Raw genomic sequence first — 18,614 nt, 5'->3', positions numbered from 1 at the left:
AAAATATCAGAACATTGCTTATTCATTCAGTTAAACATGCCTTTTCATTGAAGTACTTCTTTCATTAAAAATATAAGCAGAAGTGTTAGAGGAGAAATGGCTTTAATTTTATTTAACTTATTAATTATCTCTCTCTCTCACACACACACACACTATGTTTACAGCAACTATTTGCATTGTAAAAAAGAGTAATAATTATCAATAATTTGCCATTATTAATAATAGCATTTTGCTATATATCATAGGCTAAATGTATTATTAATACTGACTGTGAAAATAGTAGTCATGCATTTTTTGTCCTGCTCAAATCTCAGTAGGTTTTTTACCCTCCTGGATCTATTTTGAGTCCTTTGTACCTTAAAACATTATGTCTATAGGCTGTCTTTTATACATTATTCCCAGCTCTTTAAAAAGAAAAATAAATGGAATGAAGTTCCATGCATTAGTAGTATTACAGAATAAGTAACGTAGGAAGATAGTGCTATTCTGTGAAAGCATACGTTACAACAGATGGAGAAAACGTTTTAGCTGTCCTACTCCAGGCCTCTTGGCTTTGAGCTCTGCTTTGCTACTGGGAAATTAAAAGTTGGGAATTCAGCTTTTTTTTTATCCAAGTGCTCAAATGAAAGCAATAACTTATTTGTAGGTTTCTCTTTGAATTAGTCAATATATGTATAATAACACATTCTTGCTTTACCAACTTAATTGCTGTTGAGGATAATCTTTTTATTTTATACAGAATTAGTTTGCTTTTACCATATGAATTTTTAGGACAGATTTTTTTTGTTAAGAAAATTTTTAATCCTGTCCATTCAAATACTTATAGAATCTCTTTTAATTGAAATGTTAAAATTCTTACAAGTTCTTACAGTATCCACTGCAGAGGGGTTGGACCTATTAAATTGGTCATCCCCCAGCGACTGATGAACCCAGAGGGGTTGCAGAGGGCACTGAGGGTCTGTGTTCATCTGCTGTATGGTCCATCCAAAGCTTTGATTGCTGCTTGGAAAATGGGGGCAGTTTAGGCCTTGAATTGGTTTACACCTATGTGACCTCTCTCTTGGGGATCCTATCACTCCCCATAGTTTATGGAGGAGCTGAGGGAGATGAAACAGGAGAAGAGATGTCTAGAGTGTTGCTGACACTCAACAAAGGATGAAGTCGATCAAACAGGGTAAAAGCTGCTATTAAGGCCTACTTTGTCTCAGTAAGGGCACAAAAATGAATGATAATAAGATATCCAAACAAAGGGATGGCATGCATACTTATGGGAAGACAAACCCACAAAACAAGAACAATTCCGTAGACACATTGTGAGAAATACCCTGATCAAAACCTGGAACGAAATCAGAAAGATTCACTATGATAAGATACCACGTTGGATCTCTACAATGGAAGCACAAATCTACCCAAATACAATGGACCCAAATAAAATGAAAACATATCAGGATCTTTTAAATGAAGAAGGAAAACTAAAAACAATAGAACAATTAAGAACTCAAGGGCTTGAAATGGACCATACTTACAATTACAATCCAGACACAAAACAGATATGGAGAAATTTGGAATCCAAAAAGAACTAAACCAACTGGACAAAATCTTATTGGGCCCCAATGAGAAATTAATAACAAAGTCTATAATTTCTTACTGGCATATAAATTAGAGTAGGAGATAATCAAGGAAAATATGATTACATGGGCGATGAACTTTGGATACCCTATAGAATTAAACAAATGGGAAAAACTATGGAAAATTAACAGTAAATTAACCTTATCAGTACTGTACAAAGAAAATATTTACAAGATGTTTTATAGATGGCATCTCCCACCGGCACAAATCTCCAAAATGTTCCCCAATACATCTTCACTCTGCTGGAAATGCAAAGCACAAAAAGGGACATACTACCACATGTGGTGGTCGTGTCCCAAAGCCAAACAATTCTGGAATAATATCAAAACCCAATTGGAACAAATAACAGCCCAAAAAGTACCACTAAGACCGGAAACATATTTATTAGGCATATTTACAAGTAATTACGACAGAGAAACAATATACTTGATCATACATATTTTGACTGCCTCAAGGATCACTTATGCACAAAATTGGAAATTGGAAGAAGTCCCAACACAAGATAGAATAATATCTAAAGTCATGGAATGTGCTGAGATGGACAGATTCACCAAGGAAATTCAAGGAAAGGAAGAATCTGACTACTACCTGGTTTGGCAAAGGTGGTATCAATGGTTAGAGGGGAAAAACAAAAAACCAAAAGAGGATCCTAAAAGAGTAAAACAAAATTCTGTACCAAATAAGATATAACAACGCATAATTAAAGATTAAAAAATAGTATCGTTATATAAGGCGAGAGGAAGGAATATATATTAAGGAATTTAGGTTATTGATGTCGGATAAAATCAGACACTACATTTAGATGTCATTTATGTTATTAATGTCGTATTTGTCGCATTTGTATGTGTATGTGTATGTGTTTTTTTTGTGTGTTTATATATGTAATTAAAAAAATTTAAAAAAAAAAGATATCCAAACAAGAAAGAACCAAATCTTTAGTACACTTGCTTAAAAGATGCAAGGATTGAAATACAAATTTCTGGAAGATGCCAATGCAGAGGTCAGGTGCCATGACAGAGAAAGCACACTTCCTGTGAGTCTTCAGATGTCATTGATTTAAGGATGGAATCAGAACAAGCCTACTCTGTTGATACCTATAGGGCAGGCAATAAAAATGGGAGAAAGGTAGTCCCTGAAAATTCCATGCCTCTGCTTGAAGATCTTTATATGTTACAACCAGCACCTTGAATTTCACCTGAAATCACACTGGCAACCAGAAATTACATACAGTGCTTTAGGAAGCTAAAATGTCATTCCTACTGAGCACACCTATAAATTCCCATGCAGCCATTTTTTGAACTAGTTGAAACTTTAGAATGGTCTTCAAGGGCAGCCCCATATGATTGTGAAAATGAAATCATGGTCCAGACAAGGGTGCAATTGATAAACAAGACCAATCTGGACAAAGGTCTTCCTGGCTAGAGCTAGATCTATTCTTCATGCGGGAGCTAGCCCTCACCCCACCCCCACCTTAATGTGCACCAGTTCTCTCTCTGGAACTGCAGTTTAATTTATTTATTTTATTGTATTGCCTTTACAAATAGCCTAAGATGGCAAACATATCCAGGCCATGCAAAACAAAGATGGCAAATCTCCAGTTCTTAAAAACCTGAGAAACCACATCCACTATGTGTCAGTCAGTTTTGAGCTTAAGCCTTTATCTCTTCTTCCAGATCTTCACAGCCACCAGGCAGTGGAAAAATATTGTAATAGCATTTCTTGTCTGCCCAGTGTTGATAGACAATGTATATTAATAATCCATTAATACAAATAGAGTGTAGAATACATCTTCACTATTGTATCATAAATCATTTTTATCTTCAATATAAAGTATTACAAAAATAGTACAAACATGAACCATGTGAGTTACTGTTCTATCCCCTTAATTCAATCTCTAGTAGTACAATGTTTGCAATCAGTCCTTACTGAACAATCACTGAGAAAAAATATTTGATGTTGCATTATCCTAATATTAAGATCAAAAGAATTGATTTTGCCTACTTTAAGGCAGTTGTCCACTCATTTACACAAAAAGGACTTTGAAGATTATTCTTGCAGTCATCAAGTAAATATTTAATATGTGTGCAAAACCTACTCCCAAAAACTGAATGTTCAGAACACATCATTCTGAGAATAGGTAACAGTAACAGAGTTGAGAGGGACCTTAGAGGTCATCTAGTCCAACCCCCTGCTTATGCAGTAGACCTCTACTAGGGATTCGAACCACCGAACTGCCAACCTTTCTAATCGACAAGTTCAGTGTCTTAGCCACCGAGCCACCTAGTCCAGCTGTTTTCTGGAAGTTAATTCAGAAAAAAGAAAAAGTTTTGGCCAAAATGAAAGTAGCCCGTGTTGGAATACCATAGATAACTTTTGGTTTGGAAGATCAACTTCTAAAAAGAGACCGCATTCCTGGCATGGTCATATCAGTGTTAAGGGTAACTATTGCTTACAAAAAGGTTGACTATTCCTGTCAGTTTTTCATGGGCAGAAAACTTAAAATTGTATCTAAGCTGTAATAGTCTCTGCAATTATCTGAGACTATTAAGAATTTGTTTTAGAACCAATCCTTAAACAAGATTACAGAATTTGCTACGGTTTCAGTGGGATCAATCAATGCTCTGAAAGTATAGGAGACATGGTGATAGATACTGTATACTTGTGCTAATGGTAATGAATTATATCTAATGTTTTATAGTTCCACAAGTTTTAGAAGAGAATAGAATTTTTTTATTGGCCAAGTGTGATTGGACACACAAGGAATTTGTCTTGGTGCATATGCTCTCAGTGTACATAAAAGAAAAGATACGTTCATCAAGAATCATAAGGTACAACACTTAATGATAGTCATAGGGTACAAATAAGCAATCAGGAAACAATATCAATATAAATCGTAGGGATACAAGCAACAAAATTACAGTCATACAGTCATAAGTGGAAGGAGATGGGTGGTGGGAATGATGAAAAAATTAATAGTAGTGCAGACTTAGTAAATAGTTTACTTTAAAATTTACTTTTTGGGATGGAATTGATTCTATTCAATGGCCTTCCATCTAATCTAACCTCTCAAATTATATAGAAAGTGAATAATGAAAATTAAATTAAAAAGCTATAAACATAAATAACAGATGACATGAGAGATTTTGTTTTTGACCCTTTGACACATGTTCCAGTTTTAATCAGCTTTCATGATTTATTATAGTAGTATACTTGATTCAGTTCAGAAGTAAATTTAAAAGAAATGTAGATATAATGTTTGTATGCCATATGTTGGCTTTCTTTTATTATGTTTTCTCTTAGACTAAGAAAGTCATTTCATAACTAATTAGTAGCTATAGTGAATGTGCATATCAGTAACTCTCAAAGTATGTGATCAGAATATTAGTACTTTTTTTTGGTAGACCAGATTATACAACTCTTTAATTCAGAGTTAAGGATAAGTAATTCAGATGTAATCCTGCTGAAAAAAATACCATTAGAATACTGCATAAGAGAACGATATATCTTGCTGACTGACAAAACAGAAGAAGATACCATTTAGGTGAACTAAATTGGAAGAAGAGATTTTGACTTTTAAGCAGAAGATATTTTGTCTTAATTCAATTCAAAACACAAGAATTTTTTCGAAACACAGAAGATTGAACTAGATACAAATGGAAGTAGCTACACAATTAACATCAAAGGAAGCTGGGGAAGATACTATTTCTAGATGCAAGGCAAACTACCAAAAATATTCTTTGACATAATGGATAACCTTGAATTAATTGATATATAGAGACATAAAAATGGTGATGCTAAAGAATATATTTTTCAGAAAGACATCGATTTTAATCTGGAATGTTTTGGCTTTCAAAAAGTTTGGACGCTTCTGTTAATAAAGTTGAAATATTGCCAAAGAATTTTTCTGACCATAATCCAATGACTTTAATATACAAGAAGAAAGCTAGAACTTCTAAATGAAGACTAAATGAAATATTATCTAAAGATGAATTAATAGTGAAAGAATTTTTTGAGAAGAACCTCAGTAAGGATACTGATAGTAAAATAATATGGAATGCCAGCAAAGCATTTATGTGAGGACAATTTATTCAGCAGAACAATAAATTTAAATTGAATTTTTAAAAAAGACCAAAAAATGCAAAGGATTCTAAGTGATATAAAGGTAAAGAAGGATGAACTAATGAGATCACCAGGGAGAAAAGAGATCTCATTTCAAATTAAACTCCTACAGTATCAACATCCTATGTTAATGGTGAGACAGATGGAAATAAAATTGAATTTTCTTAAATAAAGGAATTTTGAGTCAGCCAATAAACCAGGGAAATTGCTTAGAAAGGAAAGGGAAAAGAAAATTTACAAAAAACTACGGTGACCAATAATGTAAAATATTCAAGAAAATTTCATCAGTAATATATATTGCACAAAACAAGAAATTTCATCAACAAGGGCAGATTTTTTAAAGAAACAAAATCTACTGAATTTAACACAGGCCCAAAGATGAATGATGAAGTGGACCAATAATAAAAAGGGAAATTTGGACTGCTATAAGGAAGATAAGTACAAGTAGAGCTCCTGACAGATTATCTTCTTCTATTCTAATAAATATTTTGAAGATGAACTTTTATTACCTTTGCAAAAAATCATGAACTCCATTTTAGATAGATACTGGACAATTAAACAGGAGCACATACAGCACTGATTCCTAAAGAAGAATTTTTGACTTTGTTAAAAATATATATAGGCCAATATCATTACTGAATAATGATTATAAGATATTCACAATGATTTTAGCTGAAAGACTGAAAAATATTTTACAACATTTTATCCATGAAGACCAATGTTGTTTTTCACCTAAGAGACAATTAAGAGATAAGAGAAACGGTTTCCTGTAGTGATTAAAGTACAGGCCAACAAACCTGGAGACTGTGAGTTTTAGTCCTGCCTTGGGTATGAAAGCTGGCTGGGTGAGTTTGGGCCATTTACTTTTTCTCAGTCCAACTGGCCTCACAGAGTTGTTGTTGTGGTTTACTTATAGAAATAATAAAGGCAATTTTTTAAATACCCAAATAAATAATAATAGAAATGTTCTTAATGTATTAGAGTACTTGGACTAACAGAATGAAAACAAAAAACTGCCTTAATAAGGTATTTCTTGATGCTTAGAAAGGTTTTGACAATTTAAAGTAGAGTTTTCAGTTTAAAATTTTTGGAAAGTATAGATTCTGGAGAGAAAGTTAACATATAGGTGATATATTGCTTTGGTGAAGCAAAACAAGGACACAGATAGCAACTGAAATGACAGAATGGTATCAGAGTGGGAAGAATATTATGTTTGATTCACATTTTATTGAATATAATATAGCATGAGAAGGAAACAAAATAGACAAATAATGTCAGTATAAGGAAAAAAATGAAAATTATTCAACAACATTATTCAAAAATACATTATATTATCTTGATTAATCCTTAATTGGGAAACTCAACCTAGACTGGATTCACATGTGGCTGTGAATATATCGATGCAACAATCAACAGGGTGCCTTGCTTTTGGAGTATGTTTGCAAATATTCAGGTTAAACGTGTTATTAGTGTTCGATATAGCTGTTCTTATTTTTTTAATCAAAGATATAATATATTTTCTTAAGCCCATGTTTTGTTGCTATAAATCATATCAATGGAACATTGAGATTTTCTTTTGCATCTTGATTTATCTTTTGTTCTAATAAGTGTTTCTATTTAATGCATTTATTATATTTTAATATGCATTTTTGTAAGGCATGTGAAATAACCTTTCTTGGAAACTAAGGTGAAATATTTTTCAGTCAATTTAATATTTTGTTACGTATGCTAAAATTCAAATTTGTAACTCCTGTCAAATTAAAAGCAGGAGATTGTGGCATTTTTGTTACGTTTTTAACATGTTATTCATCCTCAGGTTATTTCTGAATAATAGCCAAATTAAAGATGAGTTTCCAGCAGATGTTTTCTCTAAATCACCCCTGACAATGTGAGCTAGTAATGCTGTGCCCATAGATTTTTCTAACTATCCTATATTTTGTGTAGAAAATTATAATGAAGCACTGTAGTAGGTAAGTGTCCAAATCAGTAGGCATTTGTATGCTGTTCTCCCAAGTTGGCAGGTGGATCAATCAGAGAAAAGACACCTGGATAAATCAGCTGATATAGGGTTTGCTGCAATTTATATGCCTTAGCAAATGTTGAAGAGCAGCTCTGTAAATCCAGACAGCAAGAAGTAAAATTTACACAGCACAATGAATACAGATTCCTTGCTTATCAACTATTTTTTGGGACTGAAAGGAAATAAGACTGTTACTTGTAAATAGTGTACCTTTGGGTGGCTAGGTACCAAGATATTAAGGGAAGATTTTGGAATTCAGAGAGGTTGAAAGAAGTTCCTAGTTAAAAAGATTTTCATCATTTGCAATGAGCATGAATAATGTAATGGAAAAGGGTTCAAAGCTGATGTCAAGTTTTGAAATAAATGTTCTTATATTATTATTCCACTAACAACAAGTTGCATACATGGGTCAAAAAATATAAATCTTAATCCTTTTTAATTCTGAGTACTTATTAAAAATATGACCTATGAGCTCAATTTCATATTTTTCAGTAGTATTTTCTCATCTATATTCATGTAAGTGTCGAGTATGTCTGCACACAGGCTCAATTCTCTCTGCGTTTCAGATTCCATCACCAAAGTAAAATATATGTTCATTTATATTAGAAGCACTAAGCCATCAGTGTCTCAAGTGTCTGGCATAAGGTTACAGTCGGGAAAACAGACGTGGGAAGGGATTGGAGGAGAATGGTTTTTTTATACTTCTTCTATGCCAATCCTCCAAAATAATTATCCTTATATATGGGTGCCCTACTAAGTAGAAAAAGTACGGTTTGGGGAGAGGATTTACAAAATTTGAATAAAAGCATTAACCATTAATGGGAACTCCATATCACCACCTCTAACTCTGAAATGAGCTTTTCAGGGAAATGCCACAGAAGTCATATGTAGCCTAACCTCTCTGTGCACATTTGCAAAAATAATCCTTAGTTATAAGTCATCTAGTCAATTAACTAAAAGATCAAGTATATTGTAGCATAAATATTTCTCTGATGCTTCTTTTTTGTTTCCACATACAAAATAACACTTTTACTTTGTTTATTTTACACCAGCAATCAGCAAAACAAGTAATTAAAAGCAACTAACTGTTTACCATTTTCATAGATCTCTGTGCAGGTTTTGATTCCATAAAGAGAAACATTTATGGAAGAAATTGATCACTTTAAACTTGGCATTCACAGTTTTACTCAGGCACCCACTTCAAAACATGTATAGGTGTAAATGATTCTCTAACTCAGACTATACCTGCCCATAAATGTGTTAACACAGGGTTGTATTCTACCCCAAGGCTTTTTAACCCCTGAATCAACAATATTGCAGAATACCTATATGCTTAAGATACTGATATGTGAAAGGCCCATGATCTTATCTCTTTATTAATAGATAAGATAAAGCTGATGAATAAGAGAAAACTTTCAGTGGGATGACAACTGATAGCTATATTGTTAATATAAAATTGGAGCATCACTATAATGACACAGCAGAAATGTTCTGTGTCATGCATTTACAAAGATTTTGACTGAATTTTCAAGCCTCCTCGGGTACTTGTGAAGATAGTTTGTTCTTAAAGATATTCAAAGGGCTCTGGTTTATGTTCCAAAGTTAATATTTATTTATATTCACTATCCTAGAAGTATTTCAAACTTGGAACATTTCTGTTTCGGTTTTAAGATGTACATTTTTAACTAGATGTGGAATGTTTCAAATTCAAAATAAAATATTTTGAATTTGAAATGTTTTGCACACTTCTACCGCCTATCAATCAAAAATATCACATTCAAAAGAGAATTTTAGTGGAAGTTATGTGATTGATGTTTTAAGTTGTAGGAATCTTTGTTCTTGTGCAGTGTAAAATAATTTAGAGGTAAGTTGTACACCATAGCAATCAAAATTGAATTTATGTCATATATTTGTAAAGAGATTTTTGAAATGTTTTAGTTTAAAATGAATTCTTATAAAAAGTATCATTATGGTATTATTTCTTTACACCAATCACTAGTTAAAAAAATAAAATTTCCTTCACCCACCCACTCACCTACCGAATATTCTGTAGTGCTAACCTGGAGACATTTCCTTTGTGCTTTGCTTGCATATTTTGTCATTTAAAAGTTTAGTTTTCCTGAAAAAAGCTACACAAGCTCTCGGCTCTTGAGACACCGGAGCTAGCTTTGAACTTCAGAGTACAGATCTAATTACACAGCTTGTAGCTGTGGAACCACTTTTCTCTATTCCAAATTACTTTTTCCAACTTATTTGCATAATGTAATGCATAGAGGTTAGCCACTGAAATAAAAAATTCTCTTGACATAGTTAGGACAGGCTGTGTTAACCCTCTTCTGTCTGTGATGTTTTGTTTTTTGAGCTCATTTTATAGGCTGAATAAAAGGGATGCCTTTTAAAAAATTGTTGGTCTTGGACCAATGCTGCTCTATTTTTTTCTTCCTTATAGTATGTTTTGGAAGTAATGATAAATGAGGCTTGTATTCTACATGATTAATTCCTTGCTGATGCAGGAACTGATGCTATTCACATATTCCCATCTGGGTATGAGACAATGGAATTCCCACATTTTAGCACTCACCACATACAGCTTTAGTTTTCAAAAATTCTTCTCATTTTACAGGCTTGTAAAAAATATGTCTACTGTAAAGAAAGTGGATAGATATACATTTCCTCCTTTTCTTCAATCGTTAGAACACTGGCTGCTTCATTGAAATTTATTGGTAGCAGGTTGAAGTCAGACAAAAGTTGTTTTTCGTGCATTGCTTATTGATTTAAGAATCCATTGCTACAAGATATGGTGCCAACTACTGGCTCTTGGGCTTGTTTTAAAAGAAGAATTTGTGATTGAAAAGTAGATGATTCTATTCTGTTGAAGTCCCTCTTCTAAGCATACCTCTTAATGAGAATTAATTATTTTTTTATTTAAAAGATTTGTATCTTAGAGCACAACTCTGGGTTCATATCAAAATTAAAACATCAAAGCAATAAAACCATAAAAACAAAGACTAAAACATAGTGCTTTGATAGTCCTCCTAGGATGCCCCAATCAACATCTACAGGCTCTCATCACTCTACCTTAGCACCTGGGAGAAAAGCCAGTTCTTTATGGCTTTCTGGAAAGCTAAAAGGATCAGGTCCTACTGGGTTGCCTGTAGGAAGGTATTCCACAGGGTAGGGGCAACCATAGAAAATATTTTCAATATTTTAGAGAATGGAACATGCCCATTCAGGTAACTTTGTAGGCAAACAACTATTTTCAAGGAAAGGCAGTCTCACAAACAACCAATCTGCATGCCACATAAGGCTTTAAATGGAATAATCAGCATCTTGAATTGCACTCAAAAGAAAATCGGGAGCTAGTGCAGCTTGCACAACAATGGTGTGACATGGACAAACTGAGAAGCACCCAATACTGTTGTACATCACCTCTCATAACTTATGGGTGGCCTTCAAGGGTAGTCCAATGTAGAGCACAGTGCAGTAATATAACCAAAAAGTGAGCAAGGCCTCCTTGTCCAGGAATGTGGCATGGATGATGAATCTGTGTAAAAGTCCAATAGGCATGGCTGCTACTTGCTGTTTGAGGAAGATCAGTAAGTCCAGGAGAACCCCTAAATTACATTCCAGCTCTGTCCATGGAAATGTCGAGGATTAAAGGTGACATTTCACCAGACCCTGGAGGCCAGAAACCCAACCCCAGCCCCAAAAGTATTAGCATGGGGCATTTTTAGTATTTTAGTCTTTATATTTTCCAAAACATTTCACTTCAGTGTGCATACCAATGTTCAGGCAGAATTTGTTTGTTTGTTTGTTTTTGTTTTAATTTGTATACCGCCCTTCTCCAGCAGGACTCAGGGCGGTGAACAGCCAGAATAAAACAGAACATACAAAATTTAAAAACAGTTTAAAAAATAATTAAATATTTTTGGCCACAATTTAAAACAACCCAATTAAAATCAATTCAATTTAACCCAAACAGTGGGATCAAGCCAGCCCGGCTAGGTGAAATAAATAAGTTTTCAGGGCCCGACAAAAAGTCCGGAGGTCTGGTATTGTGCGTATCTCTGGGGGGAGGTTGTTCCAGAGGGCGGGCGCTGCCACAGAGAAGGCTCTCCCCCTGGGGGTCGCCAGCCGACATTGTCTGGCGGACAGCACCCTGAGGAGGCCCTCTCTGTGCGAGCGTACTTTGTTATCTATTTTTACTTGAGATTCTTCTCAATTTTATGTGCACATGATTATGCTTTACATTTTAGGAGTGCCAGGGATAAATTTTATTTTAACACTCCATTATATAAATTCTTAAAAGTATTCTAGTCTACACACCGTTCATTCATATGATACATTTTTCATAACTGTTCCTCTATGAAAGCTAATTATATATTATAATTTCTAAATGCTGCTTTAAACATATTTATGTTGCTATTTATTCATATTCATGTCAGTATGTAGCAGAAACATCATTGTTAACTTCCTTTGGATTAGAAGAATTAGCTTAAAGATGCCCACAAATCTTCTGTTACAGAAAAATAAATATAAAACTAACATATATTATATCTTTTTTGTGCCAAGGTGATGGTATTTGTTCATGCTCGAAATGCTACGGTCCGAACCGCTATGGGTCTTCGTGAAAAAGCTAAAAACAATGGTCATATTTGCTACTTTTTACCAACTCAAGGTCCTGATTATGGACAATCAGAAAAGCAAGTAAGTGACAGTTTTGCTTTATTAAAAGAAGATCCATTTATGTACAATTTCCCATCAGATATAGTAAAAATTTATAAGGATCAATGTGGTATAGTAATTTAAGATGCTGGAATAGGAGTTAGCGACCCATGTTCTAGTCTCCCTTAGCTGTCTGTGTGATACTGTCTCCTAGATGGGAAGTCATAAAATACCTGTCTACAAACCCACACTCTACCAGTGTGGCAGATTATGATTCATAACTATCAATGAGGAAACTTTCATCCAGCAGTGGATAAGAACAGCAGCAGGAAAAGGGAAATCTCACCTAATAATAAGAAATGTTTTTGCTGCTTTTCTTAATTATTTCTTCAAGTTTTTTCCCCAAGAAGCAGAGTGATTATCACTGAAAATTAATGTATGTATTTTCACCTGCATATCTAAAGAGTTCCTATGTAGAATAAAATGGGGGAGCATATAAATTTAATTAAAAATATCTGCTGCTAAGTATAAAAGGTATTGGGAGGATTGCTTAAAGCCATTGCTGTTACCTTTTGGGATATGCCCTTTATCTCAACCTCAAAAGATGTCAGCTGTGTAAAAAATGTCACCAATCTGTTACATTCCCATGCCACTTTTTGTACTATTGTCACAAGCCTGAAACTGGCTTGAGAAGAAGCGTATTGCAGCATAGTGTTCTCTCCTCCAGTCTGGTGGCTACAGACAGTTTAGACTTCAACTCAGCACCAAATTCTATAGGGATTGTATTCTAGGGTCCAATCTGGGTTGGTCCCTGGGACCAGAGGTTTTGTTTTTCGAGCTTTCAGACTCATGCTGGAGCCCATCTTCAGGGAACCTCTCTCTAGCAAAGGTGTGGTATTTATATGGTGCCTGTTGTATGTGACTAATTGGATTGGATCCTGCAACATTATCCTGGGACACGTATATTTGCCTTCATTCATGGATTGTACTCTAGTACATCTAGAGGACACTATGCATCCTGGAAAAATACCAAGTCTCTTACTGCAATGGACTCTGATTCTTGTCAAAGTCATGACTCCCTAATCTCCGGTGTAAAAAAAATGGGTATTAGGGAACAGCTTTATTTGTTGAAAGAAGGTATAATTTGATTCAGCATCTAGTTTCCTTGGAACATAAAACTGAAGAGAAGCATTTTCATTTCTCTTTATATAATAGGAGAAAAAGCTTTTTTATTAAGCCATCTCATTATATCCTCTTTATAGTACAGTTCAGTTGTCCCCTCTTTTTAAACAAAAATGCTTGTTTGATTGGGTCCAACTGACCTAATTTGGTATTCTACATAGTGGTTATATTTATATTCTTCTTATTTATTTTGAGGTGTTTTTTTTTAATCTTGAGCTTTAGAATCACAAATAGAGATTTTGTTCTGTCAGAAATTATGTTTCTAACATGAGCAAGTTATGTCAGGATATTTCCATCATCACCCCTTTCCTACTCCCAAAAATTAAACAGAAAAGTAAACCTACCCCATTGCAGTATTTTCAATAAAATCAGGATAATTCTTCCCATTCTAATATCAATTTGTTTGGGGGGAAATGTAGTCTTCTTTTCAGGGAAAGACAACAATGGAGAAATTTTATGAGTTTCAGTATCTTAAATTAGCATACAAAGTGAAATGGAGCTGAAATACATTCCTTAAAAGGAATAAGGATATGAGTATCTAACTTTATCAAACCTATTTGCTACAATTTTTCTTCATAAACTTGCCAGCAGTTGCAGGAATTTTGTAGTTAAGCTAACCAAACTAAGGCTTAAGTCCCTGTTCTCATTTCCTAAATCAACTAAAACAAAGCTAATAAAGTTTCTGCCTTATTCAATTCCCCACTCCTTATTCTTTACTTTCTTTCTTCTTTCCAACTACAATGCAAACCAAAGGTCACTCAATAGCTAACTCACATTAGAAGAATATGTTATGTCGACTGATGAAATTTCACAAAGAAATTTGAGTATATTCAGATTTTTCTTTTTATTGGTACTTCATGACATGCTTTTCTAAGTAAGATAAATTTGTTCAGTAACGTCTGCATCTCACTAAAAGATTAATATTTCCTGTAAGTGATGACTTGCTCCATAAGTCCTTTAGTCGCTCTCTCATTAGAGATAATTAATGGAGATACTTCACTGCCCAGTGAGACATGTGAACAAAAGAGATGTTTTCATCCACTGAAGTTTTCAGAAAAGAATAATTTATAATTCCTATCAAGATTTGCCTCACTTATGTAAAAGATCATAACAAAATGTACATCAAAGATTTGATTCAGATATAACCTTGTTTAATCATTCAGTAGCTTGCTTCTTTTAGTCACCTTTGTATATTTTTGCTATAAATGTTCACAGCAACTAAATTTTGCTTTTTACAAAACAGTATAATGAGTGTATGAAAAGGAAAGATTTAATGTATGTAGTATACTAAGATGACATACTATCAACTAACTAGCTGTTCTTACCCCATATATATTGTGGTACATTTCTACAAGTATTGACCAGTTTCATCCTGTTTCATTTGGATTTCAGGCTAGGATTTAGTACTAAGACAGCCTTGGTCATGCTTGCTGATGACCTGCAGCAGAGCTAAGGTGGAAACAGTGCATCCATTCTTATGTTCCTTGATCTCTCAGTGCTTTTGATAACATCAACATAGTATCCTTTGGAGTCAACTGGTAATTCTCTTCCATTCTCTGAGGCCAAACCCAGTCAACATTGGGTGGAGAGGAGAGATAGCAATAGCAATAGCACTTAGACTTATTTGCCATTTCATAGTGACATACAACCCTCTCTAAGCAGCTCACAGAGTCAGCATGTTGCCCCCAACAATCTGTATCTTCATTTTATTGACCTCGGAAGGATGGAAGTCTGAGTCAGTCTTGAGTCAGTCAGGATCAAATTCCTGGCAGAGCCTTCAATACTGCATTCTAACTACTGTGCCACCATGGCTCTTACAGGCCCACCTGTATGGGATAAGACAAAGTTCTACTCTCTCCCTGCTTTTTCAACATTTATATGAAATTATTGGTAAGGTCATCCACCAGTTTGGGGTTCTATTATAAATATACTGATGATTTATTTATTTATTTATTTATTTATTTATTTATTTATTTATTTATTTATTTATTTATTTATTTATTTATTTATTGGTTTGATTTATATGCCGCCCTTCTCCGGAGACTCAGGGCGGCTTACAATGCATTAAGCAATAGCCTTCATACTTTTGTATATACCTGCTTAGTAGGGCTTTCGGGGGGCCCTAAGCGGTGTTCTTTTTTATACAAAGTCAGCTTATTACCCCCACAATCCGGGTTCTCATTTTACCTACCTCGAAAGGATGGAAGACTGAGTCAGCCTTGGAAAGGCCAGCCAAGTGAAGCTATAAAAGTTCTAGAGGCTGTGTGGTTTTGGATGTGCAGGAATCACCTCTGACATAATCCTACCAAAACCAAATGGCTGTGAGTGATTTGGCTCCCCAGATCCGCAGATATTCCACTTTGATCTTGGATGAGGATCTTCCTAAATTTACAGCTCCTGTTCAACAAGTTGGTGACAACTGTGGCCAATATGGCCTTTACATAATTTCATCTGTTGTAGCATTTGCACCTTTTCCTAGATTAGGAGGCCCTTCAGAAAGTAGCTCATGCCTTGATCATCTCATGGCCTGACTAATCCAATGGGCTGCCCTTGAAGACTATTTAGAAGTCCCAACTAGTCCAAACTCAGTGGTGCAGGTAATGATGGCACACTTTGGTATGCAAATGTAACATATCATCAGCACTAGTTGCCAGTTTATTATTTATTTATTTATTTATTTATTTATTTATTTATTTATTTATTTGTCAACGAGGAGAAGGAAACAAGTAACAGTATAGACATGGACACATGAAAAAAATTGGTACAAATAAAAGGATATAAATAGGCAAAACATAGCCATAAACACATAGAATTATTACATATAAATGGGGACAGTAGGACAGGGAGGGTAGGCACGCTGGTGCGCTTATGCATGCCCCCTTAGGGACCTCTTAAGAAATGTGAAAGGTCCACAGTAGACAGTTTAAGGTAAAAGATATGGGGATTAACGAGACTAACAACAGGATCAGGTAGAGTGTTCCAGTTATTTACTATTCTATTGCAGAAGTCATATTTCCTACAATCAAAGATTAGAGCGAATTACATTGAGTTTGAATCTATTGATAGCCCTTGTGTTATTACTGTTGAAATTAAAGTAGTCATTTACAGGTAGGACTTTTTTGTAAAAAAGTTTGCTCCTGGGTGCCATTAATGGTGTTAATTGTTACCTATTAAACTCTCCATAGCATAGGGCCTGGTTACTTGAGGGACTGCCTGTCAATCTTGCAGGTGTGTGTGTGTGTAAAATATAATTGTGTGTGTATACATACACATATACATACACACACATACTGTATACATATATTTCATTTCTTATCCTAGGGGAGGAATATTCCCAGATCTTCAGAAGGGTGCTCTTCCTCTGTGAACATTTTAAAAACGGCTTTATGATTTTGACTGGCATCATCCTTAGTATCTGAAAACTTTAGTTGAAAATAAATTGCTAAAAGTAACTGCTTTGAGAAATTTTATGTCAAAATTTATAGGTTGTATTCTAAAATACAGTACAAAATTATAGTAATTTGGCTTGTTTATTTGTTCATCTTTAATGTTAATGCAGGTATAAATTGACAGTAAGTATTTGAATTGAACTAAACAATGCAGTAGAGGGGGATATTTTTTTTAAAAAAAACCCTATTATCAGACATAATATACTATTGGCCTAGGAAAGGGGGAAAAACTTATTTCATGATGCACCCAGAAAATACTGGGAACTTCTGAAAAACATTAAAGTTCTGAAAAATGCTGTTTTAGGGTATCACTGTCCCCATGCAACTAGAATTGTGATCCTGGAACCCTTAAATTGATAAAACAGTAATTCACTATGGCAATTAATTTCTCTGAATAATTTGTTTTGGAACTTCCAGACTACTTTTGTTAGTCTGAATATACAGTGTCTCCAAATAAGGGCAATAGAAGAACAATAGATGCTATTTCATTTGAATCCTGCAGACAATAAAAGCAAATCAGAATAATGTACTTTGTATGAGAACCCAACTTCTCATAACCCTGAGGACATGTCCGTGTAGTTTTCTAAGCAGTAGAAATACTATATTTTATTTTGAGTTTATGTTTTCTTGACTTCCAACTGAAAAAAAAATGAATTCCAAGAATCTTATTCAAGTATATCTATTGTTAGGGTTACCAATAATACCTCCAGAATTGTTGGGTTGACATCTATCATTTGTTGAATTAATCCTGAGAATTTGAGAATAATACAATCAGATGGTTCTATTGTAGTACTTTTGAAATGTTTTCTTTCTTAGACCAGCATAAAGATAATTCATAATAAATACTGTTCATGGACTTGAAATGAACCTTATGAAGGAGTAGTAAAATGAAGAGGGCTTTTTGACATTTCTCTTCTTATTGTGTTGAAATTGTATTGGAAATGTAATGCTGGTGGTACAAATCTTAGACAACTGGTTCTGACATATTTAGCTAATAAAAAACTCTCCATACCTGAACTTAAAAAAATGTCTGAGGTGTTGTTAGACATTTTATTAGTTTTCTAATTCCAAAAATAAAACTAGTAACTACCCTAAAAATTAGAAAAGTACATAAATAATGTACATAATCAGATGTGTCCTAAGATTTTTGGAATCCAATATAATACTTTTCATTAAAAATTAAAAGAAACAATACATATGCTCCATCGTTTTATTTAGAAACAATTGTATAAGATTTGAGATTATCGAAAACCTGCATGGAAAACGTGTTACTGTAAATGCTAAGCAGCATTATTTTAACTCATCTGTAAGTCAGTTGTCTATAAGGTAACTTCAGAATATAATTAAAGATAGCTCCATATAATCTATATGTAAGATAGCCTCATTTTGTGTGTTTGAGAAAGAGAGAGTGGGAGAGATACGCATTGAGAGCCATCTTGTGGCTTTCTTGTTATTACATATTTTCTTCATTGGGTTTTTCTGTATATGTGAATTTGCTGTGTTTGGAGATGCCTTGATTTAGGGTATCTGTGTGTCATAATTACTTATTG

At 34.1% G+C, this 18,614-nt stretch overlaps 1 protein-coding gene across 1 annotated transcript in view; it reads left to right on the top strand.

Moving 5' to 3' along the window:
- Positions 1 to 18,614, top strand: part of ASCC3 (activating signal cointegrator 1 complex subunit 3) — a 211,215-nt gene that overhangs the window by 83,592 nt on the left and 109,009 nt on the right. Inside the window, exon 14 of the mRNA XM_060689118.2 lies at positions 12,341 to 12,475. Within this exon, the coding sequence (XP_060545101.2) occupies positions 12,341 to 12,475 (135 nt within the window). The remainder of the gene's footprint in view (positions 1 to 12,340; positions 12,476 to 18,614) is intronic.

Source organism: Pantherophis guttatus, chromosome 1, assembly GCF_059756535.1.
Source record: "Pantherophis guttatus breed Tessera chromosome 1, ASM5975653v1, whole genome shotgun sequence".
In the NCBI taxonomy this organism is placed as follows: Eukaryota; Metazoa; Chordata; class Lepidosauria; order Squamata; family Colubridae; genus Pantherophis; species Pantherophis guttatus.
Note: the sequence above shows the minus strand (reverse complement) of the source record. Positions and strands in the feature narration are given on the sequence as shown.